The sequence below is a fragment of the Onychomys torridus genome, chromosome 16 (genome assembly GCF_903995425.1).
Source record: "Onychomys torridus chromosome 16, mOncTor1.1, whole genome shotgun sequence".
Taxonomy (NCBI): Eukaryota; Metazoa; Chordata; class Mammalia; order Rodentia; family Cricetidae; genus Onychomys; species Onychomys torridus.
Genome location: NC_050458.1, coordinates 64,806,336 through 64,831,901, shown reverse-complemented (window position 1 = coordinate 64,831,901; position 25,566 = coordinate 64,806,336). Strand labels below are relative to the sequence as shown.

At 41.7% G+C, this 25,566-nt stretch overlaps 1 protein-coding gene and 1 pseudogene across 3 annotated transcripts in view; one reads left to right on the top strand and one right to left on the bottom strand.

Annotated features, from left to right (window-relative positions):
- The window catches only part of Larp4 (La ribonucleoprotein 4), a 47,892-nt gene extending 26,271 nt beyond the window's left edge, over positions 1-21,621 (bottom strand). The window contains exons 1-4 of one of the 3 annotated variants that reach the window (XM_036208197.1): positions 21,453-21,621; positions 6,906-7,044; positions 5,014-5,169; positions 57-132 (exon numbers count right to left, since the gene is read on the bottom strand). In XM_036208197.1, the coding sequence (XP_036064090.1) occupies positions 57-132; positions 5,014-5,169; positions 6,906-7,044; positions 21,453-21,470 (389 nt within the window). In that variant the 5' untranslated portion in view covers positions 21,471-21,621. The remainder of the gene's footprint in view (positions 1-56; positions 133-5,013; positions 5,170-6,905; positions 7,045-21,452) is intronic. The other 2 variants (XM_036208195.1, XM_036208196.1) reach the window with 2 other exon arrangements.
- LOC118597562 lies at positions 9,485-9,583 on the top strand (annotated as a pseudogene).
- Positions 21,622-25,566: the final 3,945 nt, after the last annotated feature.

The following is a 25,566-nucleotide window of genomic DNA, read 5'->3' as shown; positions in this document are numbered from 1 at the left end:
ACAGGCATTTTATATCTACTCATTAAAAACACAAAGAATATTAAAAAGATCTGTACCGTGAAAAACAGAACTCTAATTGCTTTTTCAGACATTCTTTTAAGTCTTCTGTAGAAATTGCTGAACTGCTTTCTCCTGATGGCAGAAAACAAGAGGGAGAAAACTGCTGGTTATCACAGGTGAAACTTACACATTATATTCAGAAGTTGCAGAGTAACCACCAATTAAAATGTACTACAAAACCGTATTTTTAAATCAAGTCTAATTTCTTTCAACTTATACTTTTTTCAGCAATACTTCATACTGACTGAAGAATTACCTTATTGTGCTGGGGCTGAACTCCGAAATACAGTGATGAGATAGCAAATGTGTGGCAATGGATTCAATATGCAGTGTCACATACATATTTCATACATGTAAGGGCTGGGAAATGCTCAGTCAGTAAAGTGCTTGTCACACAAGAATGACCCCAAATTCAATCCCCAGAAGAAACAATAAAAAGCCAGATTTGATAACACCATAGTGCACACTTTGTAATTCTAGTACCAGGGAGCTGAAATCAATCCCAGGGGCTCTCTAGCCAGCCAGCATAACCTAATGGGTGAGCCCGAAGCCAATGAGAGACCCTGTCTCAAAAACCAAGACAGACAGACAGACACACACACATATCACTAAGCAATAACAAAGGATTATTAATACTAAAAGCATTTGACTACAATGTTGTTAAACACTGCCCTGAAGTGATTATAAAATTTAGAGAGGCAGGCAGATCTGAGGGCAACCAGACAATACAGAAACACTGTTTCAAAAATAAAAAACACAATAAAAAAAGTGAAAACCATCCAGTTCTTCAATGAAAACTCAAAACAAACAAAAAAGCAGCCCAAACATAATGAGTGGTGATCTAAATTTGGAGACAGGAACTAACGTGGGACACACTGGGTTTATGTAGCTGTTTACTAGCAATAGACCCTGTGTGAGTCTCGCTCTTTTTTAGACCTTTTTTCTTCATTTCTTGATTTTTGTTTGGTTGGTTGGTTTTTACTTTTTTGAGATAGCATTTCATGTTAAACTAACTTCAACCTCACTATGTGGGCAAGGATGACCCTGAACTCCTAACTTTTCCACCTCTACTGTCAAGTACTGAGATTATGTTGCACAGGGATATGCTTCACTATGTAGCCCAGGCAGGCTTTAAAACACATGGAAGCTTCCCCACCTCCCTAGAAGAAACACAAGTGCACACATGTGCTGTGGGATGTTCTGTATGTCAAATGTGTTGTTCTGATTGGTTAATAAAACACTGACTGGCCAGTAGCCAGGCAGGAAGTATAGGCAGGACAAGCAGAGAAGAGAAGTGGGAAGTGCAGAGACACTGCCAGCCTCCGCTATGACAAGGAAGATGTAAGGTACTGGTAAGCCACGAGCCACATGACAAAGTATAGATTAACAGAAATGGGTTAATTTAAGATAAAAGAAGTAGATAACAAGAAGCCTGCTGCGGCCATACAGTTTGTAAGCAATATAAGTCTCTGTATGTTTACTTGGTTGGTCTGAGCAGCTGTGGGGCTGGCAGGTGAGAGAAATTTATCCTGAGCCAGGCAGGACCAAAAATACTCCAGCTACACACATGTATGTTCCATGTGTGCGTGCAGGCCAGAAGTGGATGTCTGGTGTCCTCTTATCATTCTCCACCTTAGTCTGAGACAAGATCTCTCACTGCACCTGCTGTGGTGGCTGTCCAGGAAGTGCCCAGGATCTGCCTGTCCCTGTTAATTAGTACTGTCTAACACTGGGTTAGACTCAAACCTACCATGCTTAGCTTGTACGTGGGCGCTAGGAATTGGGACCTAGGTCCTCCAGTAAGTATTTCACATACTGAGCACTTCTTAAAAATGACTAATTGCTAAACTTAAATAGATAGTGATAAATTAACTTCATCAGTAGTGAAGGTTTTCCATTCTAAGTACATACAATATTTTCTTAATTCTCCCCCCACCCTTTTGTTTTGAGGCAGGGTTTCTCTGTATAGCCCTGGCTGTCCTGGACTTGCTCTGTAGCCCAGGCTGGCCTCAAACTCACAGAGATCCTCCTGCCTCTGCCTCCTAAATGCTGGGATTAAAGGCGTGTGCCCTCCTACTATAAGAAATCTTTAAACATTATTTTTTCCACTTTATTATTTTATGTATGAGTATTTGTCTACATGCTATTGGAGGTCAGAAGAGGACAACAGACCCCCTAGAACTGGAGTTTGGATGGTCTGTGAGCCTCCCTATGGCTGCTCGGAACCAAACCCAGGTCCCCTGGAAGAGTGCTATTAATTAATGAACCATCCCTCTCAGGCCCTGTGGAATACTGTTTAAAAAAAATTACAGCAGGGTGTGGTGGCGCAGGCCTTTAATCCCAGCACTCAGGCAGAGGCAGGAGGATCTCTGTGAGTTCAAGGCCTTTGAACTCACACTGTTTACAAAGCAAGTTCCAGGACAGCCAAGGCTACAGAGAAACCGTCTGGAAAAAACAAAACAAAACAAAACAAAAAAACCTAGCAAACAAACAAAAAACTATTGTGGGATGGAGAGGTTAACTCAGCAGTTAAAAAGAGTGTGAGCTCCTTTTGCAGAAGATCCAAACTTAGTTACCAGCACCCAAGTTGGGTGCCTCACAACCATGTGTAACTTAAATTCAACGGAGATACAACCCTACGGCCCACACAGGCACACATATCTAGAAGACACACACATACATATACACATTATTAAAGAAAAAATTTGTGTGTGTTTGTGTGTGCGTGTGCATGTGAGAGAGAAAGAGAGAGAGATTGAGTGAAAATCTGCGTAGGTGTGCATGTGGCAACCAAAGGACAACTTTGCAGTGTTGGTTTTTTCCATCTGCCTGTATGTGGGTTCTAGAAATTGAACTTAGTATGACAAAGCACCAATACCCCATGAGCTTTTCATCTGTATATGCAATCTTTTATATGGAAGTCACCTATCCAAATGCTAGCTAAATGAATAACCCATTTACTTAACTTTCAATGTCATTTACAGGAAGCTCATTCAAACTAGCTGCACCACATCATTCACCAAGTCTATATTCAAAGTAGCCAATTGTTATCTATAATATGACCATAGATTGAAAGGAGACATCACTTCATTTTTTGTTTATTCCTAAAAATTAATTAACTAACTAATTAATTAATTATGCCTGTGAACTACATACGCATGCCTGGTGCCAACAGAGTCAAGAGAGCACTGGACCCTCTGGAACTAGTTACAGACTGCAGTGCCTCATAGGAGATGCTCACTGGCTGGGAGCCAGCATAAGGAACTGAACTCAGATTCTAAGCACCCAAGTAAAAAGCTAAGCATGACTGCCTGTGCCCATAACCTCAGTATACATGGGCACACTCGTGGATGCATGCTCTCACACCACACACACACAAACAAGTCTAAGTATTTAAAAGGCAACTGAAGCCAGGAACAGTAGTGAACATCTTTAATATCGTCAGTACTTTGGAGGAAGGCATATCTGAGTTTGAAGCCAGCAAGTTGTGGGCCAGCCAAGGCTACATACATAGTAAGACATGGCTTCAAGAGGAAGAAGAATAATTGAAGACAATTATTTGTAGATCTTCTAAGTCACAGGGCTACTTGAGGCAGAAAGAGATATGCCTACTCCATATTATAATTAGTTTTCCAAAAGACCCTTTGGAAAAATAAAGTCAGACAGTCACAACCTATGGTTCACTTCAGCTACCTTTCAATTTGCTTTATTTTTATGGCTAGAGAGATGGTTCAGCAGTTAAGAGCATGCACTGCACGTACCAGGGAAGAAATCGTAACTGGGTCCCAGCACCTAAGTTGGCTGTTTCACAACTAAAAGTAATTCCGGCTCCAGTGGTGGCCTTTGGGGGCTTATGCACATACACACAGACATAATTTTTTGAAAAATGAAAAATACATCTAAAATGTTTTTCAACCTCTTTAAATCATATTGACTACTATTCCACGTTGGTTGGATCAATGTGGAAAAAAAAAGATGCAAACAGAAGTACAGAGTCTGTGGTTAATGTTAAAGAGGGACTCTTTTTGCCCAAGCTAGCCTCAAACTCTCAATCCAGTTGCCTCTGTCCACTAAGTGCATGGATTAGGAGTGAGTGCTGCCCCTACCCACCTAGAACTCTACATATTGCCCTGATCTCAGAAAGGATTTCTCTGTGCAGCCCTGGTTGTCCTGGAACTTGCCCTGTAGACCAGGCTGGCCTCAAATTCAGAGATGTGCCTGCTTCTGCCTCTCAAGTGTTAGGATTAAAGGTATGCACCTCCACTGCCCGGGGCTTAATATTTTTTCCTTAAAATTAATCTCTCTGAAATAAACATTTAAAATAAATTTCATGCTGACAACGTGGTTGAAAAATTGATAAAACTGCAATAATCAACAGAGAAACTTAGAACTGTTGAAATTCGAATCTCTCTTTACTTTCTCTTGATATCTTTAATGTCAACTTTTCTTTAACAAGATTTCACGAAGATTCTTCCTCTACAAATTTTACCTCCGGGTACTAGCCAACAGTATTTTTAATAATCACCTAGTAGTTGTTTGATATAAGCTTCTTAAAAAAAAAAAAAAAAAAAAAACAAGCTGGGCAGTGGTGGTGCACACCTTTAATCCCAGCACTTGGGAGGCAGAGGCAGGCGGATCTCTGTGAGTTTGAGGCCAACCTGGGCTACCAAATGAGATCCAAGAAAGGTGCAAAACTACAGAGAAACCCTGTCTCAAAAAACCAAAAAAAAAAAAAAAAAGGAAAAGATACCCAAAGCCTTAGAAAGAACTTCCTACTTTTGGGGTTGGGAATTTAGCTCAGTAGTAGAGCACTTGCCTAGCAAGTGCAAGGCTCTGGGTTCGATTCTCAGCTCCAAAAAAGAAAAAAACCCCAAAAACCCCAAATTGATCAATGATGGGAGGAGAGCTAAGAATACTAAATTCTCATTTTAGCAATATGAAAACAAAGATTACCAGAAACATCATATATTTGGTAACTCAGATCTTCAGGTCCTAAAATCATTCCATCAGCTGACTCCTCGATGTCTGTAGTATTTCTTGTGGGTTCACAAACTGGAGAATACATGACTTCATATTCCTTGCACATATCTTCTGAAAGTTCTGTATTACCTGTTTTTAAGAAAGGGTATTGAAAGTATACAGGAATTATTTAAACCCACCTTCAGTAACTTTGAGTCATAGCCACTAAAAAAATGTCAAAGAACTGTACTAGTTGGAGAAAAGTCCCCATGGCTTAAGGTAAGTTATTTTGAAGGGAGACAATTTTGACAGTTATGGATAAGTTATTACTTTATGTAGTTGACTCTGGTGTAAGTCCTTTGCTGACTTTCCTGGAAACATTATACTCTGATAGATTATCACGTTACATGATTTCTACTTTGCAGATGACGGAAATAAGCACTTCAGGTTAACTGCTCAAAGCCAATGAGTTAATACATCTGATGACAAACTCAAACAAAGCTAAAAAATTATAAATGATATACTATAAATGGACTAGACGCTGACTCAAAAACACACACACATACGCCAGTCAGTGGTGCACTCTTGGGAGGCAGAGCCAGGTGGATCTCTGTGAGTTTGAGGCAAGATCCAGGAAAGGCACCAAAACAACACAGAGAAACTGTCTCGAGAAAAAAAAACCAAAAAAAAAAAACCCAAAAAACAAAAACCATCAAACAAACAAACAAAAACCCCCACACAAATACATAGTACTTGAAGTTAGTGACTATTCGTATGTAATGTATAAAAAAAGAATCATAGACAAACTATAATGTTAAGCATTCACATATAAATTTCATCAAATCTTTGAATCTTTTTTTGGTTTTTCAAGACAGGGTTTCTCTGTGTAGCTTTGCGCCTGTCCTGGGTCTCGCTCTGTAGACCTGGCTGGCCTTGAACTCAAAAGATCCACCTGCCCCTGCCTCCTGAGTGCTGGGATTAAAGGCGTGTGCTGCCGCCACCACCACCTGGCCTAATGAAGACTTGTATTGGCTTAAACCTGGGGAACACAGTTTCTATGTAGCCATGGCTGTCCTGGAACTCAGAGATCCGCCTGCCTCTGCCTCCCAGAGTGCTGGGATTAAAGATGTACACCACCACCGCCTGGCTGGAATACTTTTTTCTTTCTTTCTTTTTTTTCATAAGATTTATTTATTTATTATATATACAGAAGAGGGCACCAGATCTCATTACAGATGGTTGTGAGCCACCATGTGGGTGCTGGGAATTGAACTCAGGAACCTCTGGAAGAGCAGACGGTGCTCTTAACCTCTGACCATCGCTCCAGGCCAGATTGTATGTTTTGTTTACACCACCACCGGCCCGGCCTTTGTTTGAATCTGAAAAGTGTCCCCAAGTGCTAAAAATGTTTTGCCCTGGTGTACACTGTTTAGGTGAGTCTGGCTAGTAAAGTGTGACTCACTCCATCAATCTATCAATCTGCTCAGGAGCTCCAAACCCTAGGAGCCCTTTGGAAATGATGGCATGTTAAGAGGACCAAATGGAAGGGAAGAGCTTTGTGGTGGCATGTCCCAAGCTCGATCTTTAATCTCAGGTTCTTTGAGGGTCTCAAGACATTAGCAAATCTGTTCTACCAGGAGCCCCCCAGTCATGATATTCTGCCACCCCAGATGCCCAAAGTGATGGAACCAAGTTACTACTAACTGAAACTTCATGAGCCAAAGTAAATCTTTCTTCCTTAAAAGTTGACTTTTCTTATGTATTTTGTTCAGCAACAAAATGTTAACCAACACACCAAATAATCAAAGGCTATCTCAAACCTGTTTGAGCTGATCTGACGACCATACATTTAACCAAAATTTTTCCAATAAATACTTAAGACTTACCCTCAGGATGAGATCCAGATGTGGCTGCAGTTTCATGCCAAGAGCTTTCAGTTACAGGAGTGCCATCAGGATTTCCAGAAGGAAGTTCTTGCCATACTTTGGCATTAGGATTTAAACCAGTGCCTTTAGATGTTACCTGCTAAACAATCAAAAGATCTGTGTAAATTTAGATCAAGGGCTTTTCTATTACTTACCATTTGAAAGAAACACACACACACACACACACACACACACACACACACACACACAAACACTACCAGACAAACAGTTCATAAGTATTAACCCTCTGTTCTACTCACTACTCAACTACTCAGCTCAAGTTGTCCTCAGTCTTTGTCTACTTCCTAAGTGTCAGGATTGTACCACCACACCCAGCCAAATATCTATGTGATCTATGTGAAAATATAAAACTTTAAAAGTAATTGATCTAAACTAAGCATTTCAGATTTCCATGTGAAATAGGCTATCCATGTAATAAAAAATATGCACCTCTACAAAACATTTTCTTCTTTAAATTGTGGAGATAGGGTCTCACTATGTAGCCCAGGCTGGTCTGGAACTCACAATGACCTGTCTGCCTGTACCTCCTGAGTCTGGCATTAAAGACATTTACTACCACGCCTGGCCCTTTTTAAAATACTGCCTAAGCAGGCGGAGGCACTGGATAATCCCACACTTGGTAGATAAAAGCAAGAGGATCAGAAGTTCAAGGCTGGCATCAACTAACTATAATATGTTTGAGGTCAGGCTGGGCCACATGAGATATTATTTCAAAATAACAAACATAAAATTTTTAAAAATTAAGAAAATATTTTTGTATCCCAACCTACTTGAAAATGTCATGAATTTTATTATTAAAAGTATTCACGGTTGGGGATTTAGCTCAGTGGTAGAGCGCTTGCCTAGCAAGGGCAAGGCCCTGAGTTCAATCCTCAGCTCAGAGAAAGTACTCACATAACTAAAATGTATCTAAAAGCAATGTTTTTAGTTGTTCATAGAAATTTTCAGAATACATCATTTTTATTACTGTCAGATTTCTAAGGCTGAATGATTCACTCAATGGAAATTCTATCCTAAGACAAAAGAAAACGATCTGCTTGGTATAGGGCACTAGATCTCCTGGAACTGTTGGTGGGAACAAAATCCAGGTCCTCTGCAAGAATAGTAAGCATTCTTAACTGTTGAAGTATCTCTCAAGACCTCTTCTGATGTTCAAATTATCTATTTATTTAATGTATGTGTGTGTGCAGAGATCAGAGGATGTGACAGAGTTGGTTCTCTTTCAACCATGTGTGTCCTAGGAATCAAACTCAGGTTGCTTATTGGCAAATGCCTTTACCTGCTAAACTGTCTTACCAACCTTTCGTTTAAAAATCTTCTGTTATTAGTTTCTCCACCCCCCCCCCCCCCCCCCCCCCCCGCCGCCTGTCTGTTTCTAGGAGGTCTGGCCGTCTTTCCTGAATTATGTCATGAATTTCTCCCACACTCTTCTAATGAACCAATCTTTTACTTGAGTTTCTCCAAGTAACCGTCAATGAAAGAATATTGTTTCATTACAATCTGTTTGCAATATTTCTCTCCCTTCCTTCCTTCTTTCCTTCCTTCTTTTCTTTCTTTTTTCCAAAACAGAGTTTCTCTGTGTAGCCCTGGATGTCCTGGAACTCACTATGTAGACCAGGCTGGCCTTGACCCCTGAGGTCCACCTGCCTCTGCCACCTGAATGCTGAGATTAAAGGTGTGTGCCACCACTGCCCAGCTTATATTTCTCAACTACTTTCTTTTATCAATTGAAAAAAAGTTATGGGGAAGGAAAAACAGCTGAGGAAGTAAATGACTTGTCATGACTGACAACTTGAATTTGATCCCTGGAACCTGCATAAAAGGACAAAGAGAGAACTGACACAAAGTTGCCCTTTGACCTTCACACACACACCATGGCACATATGAACACACTTAAACATAACACACACACCAATAGTAATACTTTTTTTTTTTAAGTTTTGAAATGAAATCTGCCATGTCTAAGTTCATTCACATTTTAAGAACAATTAAGTAAGTACTCCCCACTACTCTGCCATTAGTTACTAATTTAGAGTTACTAATTTAGTGATTGTGAATTTAGTTACAGAATACTATGTATGGGATTAGAATATTAAAGACCCTTCCCATACTAATCAAGGCTAAAAACTGGCAGTTTTCCTTTTCTCTAAGAATTATCACTTGTTTGATTCTAGTTTACATTGTATTCTGGTGGTTCTGAGCACAGATGATCAACAGATACTAAGTAAGGATAGCCCAAGTTTTATCAGCTTCCCCAGATAAGTACTTTTCTGACTTATCTTTAGAGTTCAGCTACTTTCTTAGTGACTTCACACTCTTTAGTATCACAACATGGAGAAGCAGAAAAACAGACTGCTCTAAAGTGGCTGAGTTCATGTGATGACCCTGCTTTACAACCAGCTCTTGACAGATATATGCATTCACAAGAGACCAGAGCCACTTGTTCAAGATAGCACTACTCATTCATTGATGAAGGAGGAGCCCCATGACTTAATTGTCTTGTATCAGATTCTAAATCATAAAGATCCCATAACTATACTAAAATTGGAACATACAGAAGATTAGCATGGCCCCTGCGCAAGGATGACACACAAATTCGTGAAGCATTCCATATTAAAAAAAAAAAAAAAAGATCCCATAACCTCAACATTGCCACACCAGGGATATCATGAATCTACTGCACCAACTTTGAGAATAAACCACAGCATCAAAATATCCAGTTCTAAATTTTCCCAGAAGAGTACAATATATCTTGCTTTAAAACTAAAGAGTAATTCCAACATTATAGAAGTAACTATGGTATAACAGAAAAAAAACCACATTCTGTTGTTCAATAATTATATAACTAACAGTTTTGACATCAATAATATCATAAGGCACTTTTATCAAAAGTCATTATGTGGGTTGGAGAGACAACTCAGGTCGAGAGCACTGACTTTTTCCAGAGGACCCAGGTTTAATTCCCAGTACTCACATAGATAACAACCAACTAACAACCGTCTGTACTCCAGTTCCAGTGGATCAATGCCCTTTCTGTCCTTTGACTGAACCAGGCACAGACATACATGCAAGCACATACACATGCAATAAAATAAGAAAATATTTTTAAAAAGTCATTGTGGTTTATACATGCCTTGGGTACCTTACTATGTTTGGGTCAGTTTCCTTCTTCTGTCTTGTTAACTGTACATTTTATCAGAATAGTTTACTAAGTACACATTCTTTTTTTTTTTCAAAGATGTATTTATTATGTATACAGCATGTATGACCAGAAGAGGGCGCCAGATCTCATTACAGATGGTTGTGAGCCACCATGTGGTTGCTGGGAATTGAACTCAGGACCTCTGGAAGAGCAGCCAGTGCTCTTAACCTCTGAGCCGTCTCTCCAGCCTCAAAGTACACATTCTTGATATTTAGGCAATGAGTCTCAAAAGAAGTCAGACAAACCCAGGCAGTGATGGCACACGCCTTTAATCCCAGCACAGAAGGCAGAGGCAGGCGGATCTCTCTGAGTTACAAGCCAGGTAGGACTACACAGAAATTCTGTCTTGGGGGTTTGGGAGTGGGTATGGGAGTGGGGTGGAGGAGGTAGACCAAGTAAAGTATTCTATTATTTCTGCTATTCACATGAAATCAGTAAGACTCTTAACAGCTATGACCCCATGTTAAAAAAAACCCAAAAACTTAAATGTCTGAGACTGAATGGTTAATACTGTACACCTTATGGAATACTACTGCCTTTCTACAGCTGGTCTGTCTTAGGTTTGGTCTCACTTTCAGCTCAAATACCCATGGTTAACAGCATTTTAAAACATGAGATGAAAAACTTCATAATTGAAGTTTTATATTATACATTTCTGAGTAGTGTGATAAATTCCCACGCTATCACCTTGGTACATGAATCGTCACTTTGTCCAGCATACCCATATGAAATACAACTCATTAAGTCATTTAATAAAGGCTCAGATCAACTGTCACTAGACTAAGTATAGCAGCATTATATGGCTTGTGCCCAGACAACTCTTATTTGCAGGGTACAGTGGTATATGCCTGTAGATTGGGTTAGCCTAAAACAAGAGATTCTCCTATCTTTGCTGGTATTAAAGGCAGGAATCACCTTGCCTAGCTTAGTTTACTTTTTAGATTTATTTTTAAGAGTGTGTGTGTGTGTGTGTGTGTGTGTATGTGTGTGTGTCACACAAGTGCCTGAGTGCAAGCACCTTCAGAGGCAGGAAGGTGTTGGATCCCCTAGAGCTGGAGTAACAGGCAGTTTGTGAGCACCAGATGTGGATGATGGGAAGCAAACTCAAGTTAGGTCTTCTGTAAGAACAGTATGCACTCACAAACCACAACTTCTAAGTCATCTTTCTAGCTCCAGTATCTTTTAAGATAGAGTTTCACTATCTAGGCCACCCTGGCCTGGAACATACAATCAATCCTACTTGGGCATCCCAAGTGGACTCAATGGTTCTTTATACATGTGACAACAAATGTTATGTGATATTTGATTACATCATGTAAAGATATGTCACTGTGATTGGTTTAATTAAAAGCTAAAAGGCTAATAGCTAAGCAGTATAGGTAGGACTTCCAGCCAGAGAGTGCTCTGGGAGGAGAGGTGGAGTTACCAGGCAGATGTTGAGGAAGCAGGATGGACAGTACAGGGAAAAGGTAACCAAGCCACATAAAGAATGAAGATTAAAAGATATGGGTTAATTTAAGTTATAAGAACTAGTTCGATCAGGCCCTCTGGATAAGTGAGGCAACTGAATAGCTTGAACTGTTTGGGAGGCACCCAGGCAGTGGGACCCGGACCTGTCCTTAGTGCATGAGCTGGCTGTTTGAACCTGGGGCTTATGCGGGGACACTTTGCTCAGCCTGGAAGGAGGGGACTGGACCTGCCTGGACTGAATCTACCAGGTTGAGCTGAATCCCCAGGGGAGTCTTTGCCCTGGAGGAGATGGGAATGGGGGGGAGGGGATGGGGGAAGGTGGGAGTAGGAGGGGGAGGACAGGGGAACCCATGGCTGATAAGTAAAATTAAATTAAATTAAAAAAAAAAAAAAAGAACTAGTTAGGAATAAGCCCAAGCTAAGGTCAAACTTTTATACTTAAGAAGTTTCTATGTTGTTATTTGGAAACTGGATGGCTGGACAGAAAAAGACTTGTTACAAATAATCCAGTTTATTATTTCCATCATTTACACAACTTCTCCACAGAATTGGCAATGTCAGTCAAAAAAGCCTTACATGTATACATTCTTAGCTCCAGAAATTATATGTGACTTACTAAACAACTAAGAATAGCTATTGAAAAACATGTGAGCAAAAAGATGTTCACCCATGTTTATTTTTAATAGTAAAAGTTAGAAACATTTAACTTCAGTTACTTGTTCAATAACTGTAGATCATACATATTAGAGTACCCCAGAGCCTTAAAACCAATGTATGAACTCTGAATACACTCAACAATGTCAATTTGTTGTTTACCTCATAATGTTTGTACAAGCTGCTAGTACCAGACAAAACCACACATAAAGCACACAAGACCATCTGTATAAATCCCTAAGTGGGAAGAATTATTAAGTGGATATAGAAAAAGTTCACCAAAATCTTTATTTAAAAAAAAAAGAAAGAAAGAAAGCACTGGGCGGTGGTGGCACAAGCCTTTAATCCCAGCACTCGGGAGGCAGAGTCAGGCTGATCTCTGTGAGATCCAGGAAAGGTGCAAAGCCACACAGAGAAACCCTGTCTCAAAAAACCAAAAAAGCAAGCAAGCAAGCAATATTGTGGGATAGCCTTTCTGTACGCTGTGAACACATGTTGCTCTCATCAGTTAACAAAGAAGCTGCTTTAGCCTATGGCACGGCAGAATAGACACAGGCGAAGAGAAGGCAGAGTGAGAGGAGACGCTAAACACTGCTGGGGAAGCAAGATGTAATGGAACACAGGTAACACCATGAAGCCACTGGCAACACAGATTAATAGAAACGGTTTGAATTCAGTTGTAAGAGCCAGTTAATGATAAGCCTGAGCCATAGGCCAGGCAGTTTGTAATTAATATTAAGTCTCTGAATGATCATTTTATAAGCAGTTGTGGGACCATGGGTGAGAAAGATTCAGACTGGATAAACTTCTGGCTACAAAGCAACTCTCTTCTTATGGAAATTACCCAATTGTATGAGAACAATGTACATGTACAAGATAGACTGTAGAGACCCAAACAAACAAATACTGATACTGGTTAACCCTAGGCAACAGCACCTTTATTTCATTTCCGTGCTTTTCTACATTTTCCCAAACTTAATGCTACTTTTATGGTTTTTAAATTGATAAGCAAAATTTCACTTATTTTAAGTTATATTTATTTATGGTATATAAATGTGACATTTCAAAAATTGGACATTAAGGAAAAATATTTTAAAACTTTAGACATCAATTTGGTCAGTAATGATAGTAACAACTTAACACATTGCTGTAGGATAATGCTTTTGTACGCTGGTTTAATAAAACGCTGATTGGCCAGTAGCCAGGCAGGAAGTATAGGATAAGCAGACAAGAATTCTGGGAAGAGGAAGGCTGAGACAGGGGAAAACAGCCTGCCGTCCTGGGAGCAGCATGTCATGGCACATAGGTAAAGCCACAGAACATACGGCAATATACAGATTAACAGAAATCGGCTGAGTTTAAGTGTAAGAGCTAGTCAGTAAGTAGCAAGCCTGAGCTAATGGACAAGCACTTTTAATTAATATAAGCCTCTGTGGGTTTACTTGGGTCTGAGCAGCTGCAGACCGGGTGGGACACAGGAAAACTTGAGCTACAAAACATCTGTACTTGGAGGCCAGGTATGAGAACGTATGAGACTTAAGGCCACTTGGAACAACAAAGGGAATATGAGGCCAGACCAGGCAAGATTCTGTTTCAAAAAGCAAAAACAGAAGCTGGGGAGAGGGCTCAGTGAAGAAATAGAAAGTTTCTATGCTGCCCTACTATGTGAGTTCTACCTAAAGGATATATACATAAGGATGCTAATGATTTTTGGTTCTCTGTAAGTGCCCTAGGCATGTCAAGCAAGCACTCTATAATAGGCTACATCCCTAGCCCAGGATGTTGTGTTCTTTGTAAAAATAACCTGAGATAAAAAACAAAACAAAAACTGGAAAAGGCAGGAAACATGATCCTCAGTTTGATCCCCAGAATCATAAGGAGGAAAATTGGAACAAGACAATCAACAAAAAGTTTGGTGTCTTCTATAGCATGTCTTTAAAAATAATTAAAAAAAAAAAAACTATAAATCTACAAATCAGTTTATATTAAAATCACACTTTTAAAAAATTATTTGGGGCTGAAGAGATGGCTCAGGTTAAGAACACTGGCTGTTCTTCCAGAGGTCCTGAGTTCACCACCCACATGATGGCTTACAACCATCTTTAATGAAATCTGGTGTTCTCTTATGGTATACAGGCATACATGCAGGCATAACACTGTATACATAATAAATAAATAAATCTTTTAAAAAATTATTTTTATTTCATATACACTGATGTTTGTTTTTGCCAGCATGCATGTTCATATGAGTGTCAGATCCCCTGGAACTGGAGTTACAGACAGTTGTGAGCTGCCACGTGAGTGCTAGGAATTGAACCCAGGTCCTCTGAAAGAGCAGCCAGTGCTCTTAATCACTGAGTCATCTACACCAGGCCCCAAATCACATTTTTTTAAAAAATACAAACACCCTGAACTCCTCATCCTCCTATCCCCATCTCCCAAGTGCTGGGTTTATAGGCATATGCCATCACACCAGTATATTGCCACCTCCCTTCTTTTTTTTTTTTTTTTTTTTTTTGAGCTGAGGATCAAACCCAGGGCCTTGTGCTTGCAAGGCAAGCGCTCTACCACTGAGCTAAATCCCCAACCCCACCACCTCCCTTCTTTGAGACAGGATACATAGTAGAAGTCAACCCCCAATTCATAATCCTCCTGCCTTGGCATGCCAAGCAAAAGCATACTTTTAGTTCTTGATTCAACTTGACTAAGGTTTAATAAAGACTTCCATCTTCTACAGCTTGATAAATATATAAATATATACATTATAAATATAAATATATAATCATCAAACAGCTCAGAACTGAGCATGGTGTTACACTCCTGTAATCCTTGTATAAATACAAGTTCCAAGTCAGTTTGGGCTACAAGAGAAAGATCCTGTCTCAAAAAACCAAAAGACCAACGAACATTCTATAAGTAAGCCACTGAGGCTACACAGTTACATAACATATGTACTAACAAACTAACCTGTCAGAGTAGATACTGAAACTGTTGCCAGTTATTGCCAACATACAGTAGATGATGTGTCAGCATAATTACAAAATAACCAAACTATCCCTAAAATTGAGAAACACATGGATTAAGGAACAGGATTTCAGTCATCTTTAGGACTCCAAGGGCAGCCTGAGCTATAAAAGACACTGTCAAGAAACAAAAAGCCAGGGGCTACAGATATGTCTTGGCATTTAAGGGAATTTGTTGCTTTTGCAAAGAACTCTGGTTCTGTTCCTGGCACCCACAAGGTAGCTCACAACCATCTGTAACTCCAATTCCAGGAGACTGGATAACAACCTCTTCTGACCCACAAAGGAATCAGGGATGAACACAGCTCCAAACATACATGCAGTCAAAACACTCATACATATTAAATAAAATAAGAAAACCTGATTAACTACAAGAAAAAGAAAAAAAAAAAAAAAACAGAAAACACATGTCATTTCATCAATTATGACTATGGAGTCCTACCAAAAGATTTTTTTTTCTTTTGTTTTGTTTTGTTTTTTAGACAGGGTTTCTTGGCTGGGTGGTGGTGGCGCACGCCTATTATCCCAGCACTCGGAAGGCAGAGGCAGGCAGATCTCTGTGAGTTCGAGGCCAGCCTGGTCTACAGAGCTAGTCCAGGACAGGCTCCAAAGCTACAGAGAAACCCTGTCTCAAAAAAAAAAAAAAAATGATAGGGTCTCTCTGTGTAGCCCTGGCTATCCTGGAACTCCCTCTGTAGACCAGACTGGCCTCAAATTCAGACCTGCCTGCTTCTGCCTTCCAGGTGCTGGTATTAAAAAGGTGCACCACTATGCCCAGGATTTTCAGAAGATTCTTAAAGTATTTTATGAAAAATAAAAAAAATTAAAGTGGGAATCTGGCCTACCACACCCCCTAACCTAGCATTTCTAAAGCAAAGGCAGGCATATCTGAGTTCAAGGCCAGCTTGGTCTACATAGTAAGTTCCATACCAGCTAGGAAAACTTTGCCTCAAAAAAGGGTGGAACTTCATTCATTCAAAGAATAGTTACTAATATTGAAGAAACACCTTTATAACAACTTCAATTAAACATTATCATCAACATTTTAAGGATTAAGAGCAGAAAACTACCCTACCTTACAGTAAATTAATCTGCCCAATCCCAGGTTTGTGTAGCTAGTAAGAAAAGGCCAGTATTTGGACCTTTGGTAATCATTCTGTAAAGTCTGCAATCTTAAACCAATAAACCGATGTTGCTTATTAAACGATCTTAAACCAATAAATAAGCTATATACTGCTACATAGGAATAAATCTCTAAGCAAATGACCTCTGACCCCAGTTTTACCTGAAGTGTCTATAATCAGCAAGAAATGGATACAGAAAATAGCTACCAGATAAGAACCAGGGTCTCCGGGACTGGAGAGATGGCTCAGAGGTTAAGAGCACTGGCTGCTCTTCCAGAGGTCCTGAGTTCAGTTCCCAGCAACCACATGGTGGCTCACAACCATCTGTAATGAGATCTGGTACCCTCTTCTGGCCTGCAGTTATACATGCTATATACATAATAAACAAATAAATCTTAAAAACAAAAACAACAACAACAACAAAAAAAACCAACAACAAAAAAAACAACCAACAAAAAACAGGGTCCCCAGGGCAGAAGTCAATTCAGATCTTTTCCATCTCAGGGAAAGGCATAGATGAATTTTAGTTAAAGAAAAGAATAATCACACTAATTTTCCTAATAGTATTTAAACTTCCATACAAAATGCTTATTGTAATTTAAAATTGATTTATTCTGTCTGTGAATTTGACCACAGGGGCAGTGACCTTGTCTATGAATTACTGTCCTCTAACACCTTGGAGAATATATGAACAGTCAGAATACAGGAGATCCTCAAGGATCATGGATGAGTATATTTATATAGTTATGTATATGAGTGTTTTGTCTGCATGCATGTCTGTGCAGCACATATGTGCAGTGCCCGCAGAGGACAAGGAGTGTTTGAGTTACAGATGAGTTACCAGGTGGGTGTGAGAATTGAACCCAGGTCCTCTGAAAGAGTAGCCAGAGCTTACTTGCTGAGCAGTCTCTCAATTCAGCAAAGGTACTTTTTTATTCCTATATATAATGTTAAGTTAGCAAGCCTTGTTACTTTCAAATGAGAATGAACATGAGAACATCTTTCATACATACACTAAGGCAGCCGGAGCTCAAAGTCCTTATAATTTTAAATGTTTTGCCTTGTCATTCCTCTTGACTTACCATAGGTCTTATAAATTATTAGTATAATCCTCAACTTACAAAAAAGGAAACTGAGAAGCAAGGGTTAAATAACTTGCCCAAAGGCACAAAACTAGAAAGTAACCAATTCGAAGTACAGTTTCTCTGTCTGGCCAAAGGTCCAGTTTTCACTTGTTTTTGTTTTGAAAAAGTCTCATTATGTTGCCCAGGCTGCTCTCAATTGGCTAGGCTCAGGCAATCTTCCTATTCAAGTAGCTAGTGTGTATCAACCATCAACCTTTCTTTTTTTTTTCCCCCATAGTAATGGAGATTGAATCCAGGGTCTCAAAGCTAGGCCTCACATCAGAGATCAACTTGCTTCTCTCTGTCTCCTGGGTACTAGAATTAAAGGCAGGGCCCTCAAGCTATCTTCCAGTGTTTTTTCTTTTAACTCCCCACCCCCCCCCCACCGCCTTTCCTGGAACTTACTCAGTAGCCCAAACTGGCCTCAATTCAGAGATCCACCTGCCTCTGCTGGGATTAAAGGTGTGTACTGGGATTAAAGGTGTGAGCCACCACTGCCCAGCATTTTTTGTTTGTTTTTTGAGATAGGGTTACTCTTTGTAGCTTTGCCTCACCATGTTTCAATTTCGCAAAATCTGATGAAAAAAATTCTAGAGGTAGATGTGGTGATGCTACATTAAAATGTGAATGTCTTAAAAAATACCAATGAAGGACCAGCAAAATGGCTTAATGGTTAAAGGCACTTGCTGTAAGCCCGACAAACTGAGTTTGAATCCTGGGGCCCCTGTAGTGGAAGGAGAGAACTTACTCCAGAAAAGCAGTCCAGCTGATTCTGTGGTGGCTCACACCCTTAATTCCAGCACCTGGGAGGCAGAGACAGGCAGATCTCTTGAGTTGGAGATCAGCCTGGTCTACAAAGAGACAGCCAAGGCTGTTACACAAAGAAACCCTGTCTCCAAACAAAAACAAGTTGTGCTTGCAGGGTGTTGGTGGCACTTGCCTTTAACCCCAGCACTTGGGAGGCAGAGGCAGGTGGATCTCTGTGAGTTCAAGGCCAGCCTGGTCTACAGAGTGAGTTCCAGGAAAGGCGCAAAGCTACACAGAGAAACCCTGTCTCAAAAAAACAAAAACAAAAAAACAAAACAAAAAGTTGTACTGACATTTGTGGTACTCAAACACCCTAAACACATACACAAAGCATCAAAAGCCTATACTGTAAGTTTAAAACACCTTTAAATTGAATGCAGATGTTCATGCCCATAATCCTAGCACTCAGTAGTCTAAACCATTATTATTAGTTAGAATTTTCAATTCTTTTCTATCTGCAGTCCAGTTAGAACTTCTGAGCTCTGGTCCCTTGTTGAGAATTTCTGTATCATGAGGTTGTAAGAATCAATACTAGGGGATGGGTGTAAGTAGTCCTCTGGGTTTTGCTCACTCTCTCCCCTAAGAATCAAATACAGTAAATTTTTTTCAAATGCCAAATGACCAATGTCTTGTTTCTGACTGTTTTTGTTTTTCAAGACAGGGTTTCTCTGTAGCTTTGGTGCCTGTCCTGGCTCTCTGTAGACCAGGCTGGCCTCGAACTCACAGAGATCCGCCTGGCTCTGCCTCCTGAATGCTGGTATTAAAGGCGTACACCACCATCACCCGGCTCTGACTGGATTTAATACTACATATTAAGTCCTGAATATTTCAAGACATTAATTTTCAATAAACTGCATGAGAAAAAAAGAAACTGAATCAAAAAAATAACTAATGGGGATATAAACTATACATAGTTGTTTAGTGAAAAACGGTTAATAATCCTGCCTCAATATTCATTAGCTGAGGTGTACACCTTTAATCCCAGCACTTTGGAGGCAAAGACATGTACTATATCTAAACTGGGAAATTATGGCTGGTTTAACATTAGGGTGACTTGGATGTAAATTCTTTCTATTGCTTACTTAGTCATTACTAAATTCTTTAACCTCTCAACTTGTTCCCTCAACTGTAAAAACAATGCAATGTTGTTTTAGAGAAAGGAGAGGGCCTAGCAAAAACACTAAATGTACCTACTAGTAAAGTTCACATTTAATAAAGTCAAACCAACTTGGAACTCAATTTATTCTGGAAATCATACAGACAAAACGAAACTTCACAATCTTTTGTCTATTTTCCCTTTCTCTCCTTTTAAAACCTGCAACACAGGTGAGCTAAGCAGTGGTGGCACATGCCTTTAATCCCAGCACTTGAGAGAGAGAGAGAGAGAGAGAGACAGACAGACAGACAGACAGACAGACAGGCCGATCTCTGAGTTCGAGGCCAGCCTGGTCTACAGAGTGAGTTCCAAGACAGGCACCAAAACTACACAGAGAAACTCTGTCTGGAAAAACCAAAAAAAACAAACAAACAAACAAACAAACAAACAAAACAAAACGAAGTCACTGGTTTCAAAACTTTTAGTGGTATGCTTCAGAAATCCAAATTAATACATATTACTAACCTTGGATATATAGCAATTAAGTGTCTTTAACGTCTAGTTTAAGGATCCTAAAATTAATAGCCACATAAACTTCAAGGAAATGTAAAAGGTAGAATAGCAGAGGGAAAATAAGTGTATAGGGAATATGAGGAGGAATTTGCTTAATATACAGTACACATGATGCCAAAAAATCTCCTTATGTAACATAATACCATGTACAACGAATATACAATGAAAATAAAAATAAATAAAATCATTTATTTTATGCCAGACTATCAGGGAATAAGATTCACCCACCGCCTCAGACCCGTCACCACCCCCATTAAGTGGGCCCCAGCTTCCAGGTCCATTATACAACCTGTGATTCCTTCCCTCATGAAAAGACTCTTTTTATGGGCATAGTTAACAAACGCCAAGTTGCAAAGTTGCACTTTGCTGGATTGACGTTTTCACAATGTAAGAACAATATGATCTGGAATCTACTCAAAGCATTTGCCAGGCGGTCAGTCAGCTGATGCTCACTGAACACAACAGGGCAGAAACGAGAGAAATTATACTTCATTATTTAAGGCAGGTAATCACTACCTTGAAATCTCAGAGAGGCGGACGGTAGACGGCCCAACCAAACCAAACGCCCCGACTGACCCCACGCCACCAAACACCGGGGCTTCTCGCTTAAGTTCCTCTCCTCCCCGAAATGTTCCTTGCAAATAGCTTTTCTCCAGGCCCGCGGAATCAAGCCGCACCACGCAGCCGCAGCCCGAGCAACTTTTTACAAAAGGTCAGAGCGGTGCCTTTCAAGGCTTCCGACCCCTGGAGGGCTTCGCCGTTCAGACGCACGCGCCCGCCTCTCCCCACAGAACGTTCCAGAGCTAGCGACCGGGGACCCCACACAATTCCGGCCCCGCTTGGGGGTGGGGAGGTGGGGAGGTGGGGGGTTCGGGGCCGGGGCCCTCCCCGTCCCTTCTCAAAAAGCGCGCCCCTCCCCACACGCGCGGCACCGCGTCCGCGACGACGCCCGCGGCTCGCCGGCAGCTCCCGGGGCCCCACATGTTGCTCGCCGCGGTCCCAGGCCGCCCCGCGAGGCCTCCGAGCCCCCGGAACGCGCCCACCTGACCACCCTTTCTCCGCAGACTCCGCCCCCCGCCCCCGCCCGCTCGCCTCCTCCAGGAGCTCCATATGGGACGCTCCGCTCTCCCTCGGCGCCTCACGCCACCTCAGCCTAGCCCCCGACACGCCACCTCCCCTGCCGCCGCCGCCGCCGCCGCCGCCGCCGCCGCCGCGGGCCCGACCCCCGGCGCGGCCTCGAGTGTGCCGGAGCGCACGGCGGCGCTGCAGGCCTGCACGGCCCAGGTGCTGTGTCAGCCTCTCGGCGGGTTCCGCGGCGTGTACGGCCTGGAAAGTCACATGGCGGTGGGACCGGCCCGCGCCCCCCACACCGGAGCCCTTCTCACAGCCTCCCCGGACGCCCGGAGCCGCTCACCTCCACGAAGAGCAACATGTCTGCTTCCGCTCGGCCCGATCGCTCACGCTGCCGCGACTCCAACTGGCTCACAGGCCCGGGCCCCAATCGGTAGGATAAGGACACTCGCCTTGCCCCTCCACCCGGCAGTGGACCCGGCTCCTCCCCCGCCGTCAGCCGCTGCGCCCTGACCCGCCCAGTCCCGCCTCTCTGGAAGCAACAACTGTTTCCGGTGCTGGAGACAAACTGCTTCCGGGAGCGGAGGCCCGCCCCCTGCCCCGCCCCCGCCCCGCCCCCCGCCCCGGCCCCGCGTGCTTCTCTCTGGCTCGACCTCCTCCTCTAGCCGCGCGGCCCCACGCGTCTCGTTCGCCTGGGGGAAGACGCCGTCCCGTTCGGTGCCACGGGGTGTGTGCACAACTCTCACGGACCCATTCTGCCTTTTATCGAAAATATGACTACCGCACTGCTAAGGATTGCGCCCGTGGTGGTCGTTGAGAACCTAGGTTGGTAAAAAGGCGGTAGTGTACGACGACATCGACCCAACGCCCGCCCCTGCTGAAAATGTACTGGCTCTCAAAAACAAACAAACAACAAACGCCCAAGGGGGGTTAGTGGAGGCTGTGGTTAGTAGCAAAGATACAAGTGCCTGGGACCGGACCAAGCATATTGCATGAGTTCCTCCTGAGGCCCTATAAGTAAATTGTTACTCTCCCCATTTTTGTTGAAGGAGCCCTACAGCAGATCAGATTCCTTTAGATACAACTTTAATATTACTTAGCCCCAGGTCCCTTGGAATCAGGGATTCATTAACATAATGATGCTCCACTTCTATCCTTAATGTGCTACTAACTAATAATTAGTCTAGGTTTCCTTTTTATTGGTGTTTTCCTATTAAAATAAAATTCTGTAAAGCTTTTTAAATCTGTGTTGTTTTGTTTTGTTACTTTGCTAGAGTTATTTTTTCCTTACCAGTCTCCTTTAGTTTCAAACACTTTTTTGTTTGTCGTTGTTTTCTGAGACAGTATTTCTCCGTGTAGTTTTAGTGCCTGTCCTGGATCTTAGGCTCTGTAGACCAGGCTGACAGAGATCCTCGTGGCTCCACCTCCTAACTGCTGGGATTAAAGGCGTGCACCACCACTGCCTGGCTTACATTCATCTTTTGAAATAATTATGTCTGCCAGATGTAGTGTCATGATATACAGTGAAACGTTGTATGGAGTGGGGAAAAGCTTTTACTTGCCTTAATATTTTCCAATTTTTTCCCCATTCGGTGATTAAAACAAACAAAAAAACAAAACAAAACAAAACACCTTAAAGCCGGATGGTGGTGGCACTCACCTTTAATCCCCACACTCAGGAGGCAGAGGCAGACGGATCTCTGTGAGTTCCAGTCCAGCCTGGTCTGTAGAGTGAGTTCCAGGACAGCCAGGGCTATACAGAGAAACACTGACTCAAAATAATAATAATAAATATTCATTTTTATTATCTTTAATTATATATTGTGTGTGTCTGAGTTCAGCTATGTACACATGAAAGAAGAGCCCTTGAAGGCCTGAAGCCACAGATTCCCTGGGCCTGGACTCCAAGGTGGCTGTGAACCACCGGATGTGGGTGTTTGGAACCTTTTGCAAAAGCAGTGTTCTCTTGGCAGCTGAGCCATCTCTTCAGCCCCAAGGTCTTCCTCTTTTTTTTTTTTTTTTTTTTTTTCTTTTGGTTTTTCGAGACAGGGTTTCTCTGTGTAGCTTTGCACCTGTCCTGGATCTCACTCTGTAGACCAGGCTGGCCTCGAACTCAGAGATCCACCTGCCTCTGCCTCCCGAGTGCTGGGATTAAAGGCGTGAGCCACCACCAGTGGCTTTGTATTCTTAATCCCTGTAATCTCCTTGGGTTTGTATCACAAGAAACTTCTCACTTTCTCACAGTGATACCAAACTCTCTTCACCATTAAATTGCTGATACTTTCTATTTCAGCCCTCCTTAATCTCCTTGCTTGTAAACTCCCATTATTTTATCTCAGTCATCAAACTCTTCCCCACTAGGATAGAAACTTTTGCACTTACCTCCAAAGCCATGACTTAGGGCGTTCTTCCTACTTGTCAGCCAACCATCTCTCTCCATAAGGTTTTCCCAAAGCTTCTGCTTTCCAGAGCTTTCTTCTACATGGCTTTTGTTAGCACCTTACAGTCTATCTTAATTTTTTTTTTCCTTTTTTAGTGTCTTCACAAAAACCCTATGGTGTGGTCTTCTTGGTTTAGGATAACTGCAGTGGCATAATGGTATCTCAACAAATGTTTCTCAGTTAGAAGGATTTTAAAACTTGCCCTTAAAAAAGGCTTCATTTCCAGTTGCTGATGAATCCCATGCTACATGAAAAAAAAATACAAGAATGAGAGAGAAATAATGTTCAATGAGTTCAGTGGACAAGTACTAGTTGAAGTGCTCAGTGGATGCCTCCCAGGGTAAACAAATAATGAAAGAGAAGTTGTGTTTTTTCTCTTTGCAAATAAAAGGGTTTTGAGGCATTCATACCGTGACAACAAAGGACATCCTGAACCTGTGGAGTAAATAAGCCTGAGTTATGATTTATGGGGAAAGAGAGGAAGTAACGACCATAGGCCTCAGGGCCACTGGACTCTGGGCCTCAGGAAATGCGAGGGAAGAGAGGCATCCACTCCAGTCACCTTCTCTGGAAGAGCTAAGGAAGACTAACTGAACGTGAGCAAAATAAAAGTCAAAACCAGACTCGGCTCTGGAGAAGATGGCCAGCTCGTGTACACCAGTGACATTTGTACCCAGTGACTAGGTGTGGTACAAGACCAGTTAGGAAGTTATTCAGGAACAGGGGAGGGGCGTCAATTTTTGTTGTTGTTGTTGTTTTGAAATAGGGTCTCATTCTGTAGGCTGAACTCACAGCAATTCTCTCGCCTCAGCACCTGAGTACTGGAATTACAGGTATGAACCACCATGCCTAGCTGACGATGTCATCTTAAAGAGAGAACATTTCATTTGATCTGTGTGTGTTTATTACTTTTAGAAGAGAACAGTTAGGCCTGGAAGAGCAGGCCTATAATCCTAACTACCTGAGGTAGGAAGGTCAAAAGTTGAAGACCTTGGCCAGTGAGATGGCTCATTGGGTAAAGGCTCTTGCTGCCAGACCAGGCAACCTAGGTAGAGTTCCCAGAAACCACAGGTAGGAGAAAATTGACTGATTCCCACAAGCTACACACACACACACACACACACACACACACACACACACACACAATCAATCAATCAATCGATCAAGCAAGCAACCAATGTAATATGTAATTAAAAAAATTTAAATTCCTGGGTTGGGGATTTAGCTCAGTGGTAGAGCGCTTGCCTAGCAAGCACAAGGCCCTGGGTTCAATCCTCAGCTCCATATACAAAAAAAAAAAAAAAAAAAAAAAATTTAAATTCAAGTCCAGCCTGGGGTACAGGATTAATTCAAGCCCAATCTGGGTAATTTAGCAAGAACTGTCTAAAATAAAAATGAAAATAAAAGGAGGTGGAGTTGGGTATGCAGTTAGTGGTGGGGAGCTTGTGTGGCATGCATGAGACCCTGCATCCAATCATCAGTACTATACAGAAGAGATGCAGGGGAAGAGAAAAGAAAAGTTACCACATCCTGATTCAGCCTTCTCTTCCCTAGGAACTAAAACTCCTAAGTTGTATCCTATTCAAAACTTACAAGGACTCAACAGAGGACTAACTTTACAACAAGGACTCAACAGAGGAAGTTTTGGAGAGAGCTTAAATTATACATCTATAATTTTAAAAAATACATAGAACCTATCAAATGATGCTATAAAGTTTATGAATACATAAACACAGAGTAAAACTATGTAAAGACACACTAGGTACCGGTACACCACATTCATGACTGCTGTTACCTCTGAAGTCAGATAGAGGAGGAGACAGACATCTGGGAAGAAGAAAGACGAACTCAACTTTATTTCTAATGCTTGTTCTTTTACCTAAAGTTATCTGGCCAAGCGTGGTCATGCACACCTGTAATCCCAGCACCTCCCCTGCTGTCAGAGCTGCCCAAAGAGGCATCTCTTCTCAGGTAGAAGCCTCTAATGTTCCCTACGATTTTGTGAGCCAACTATGA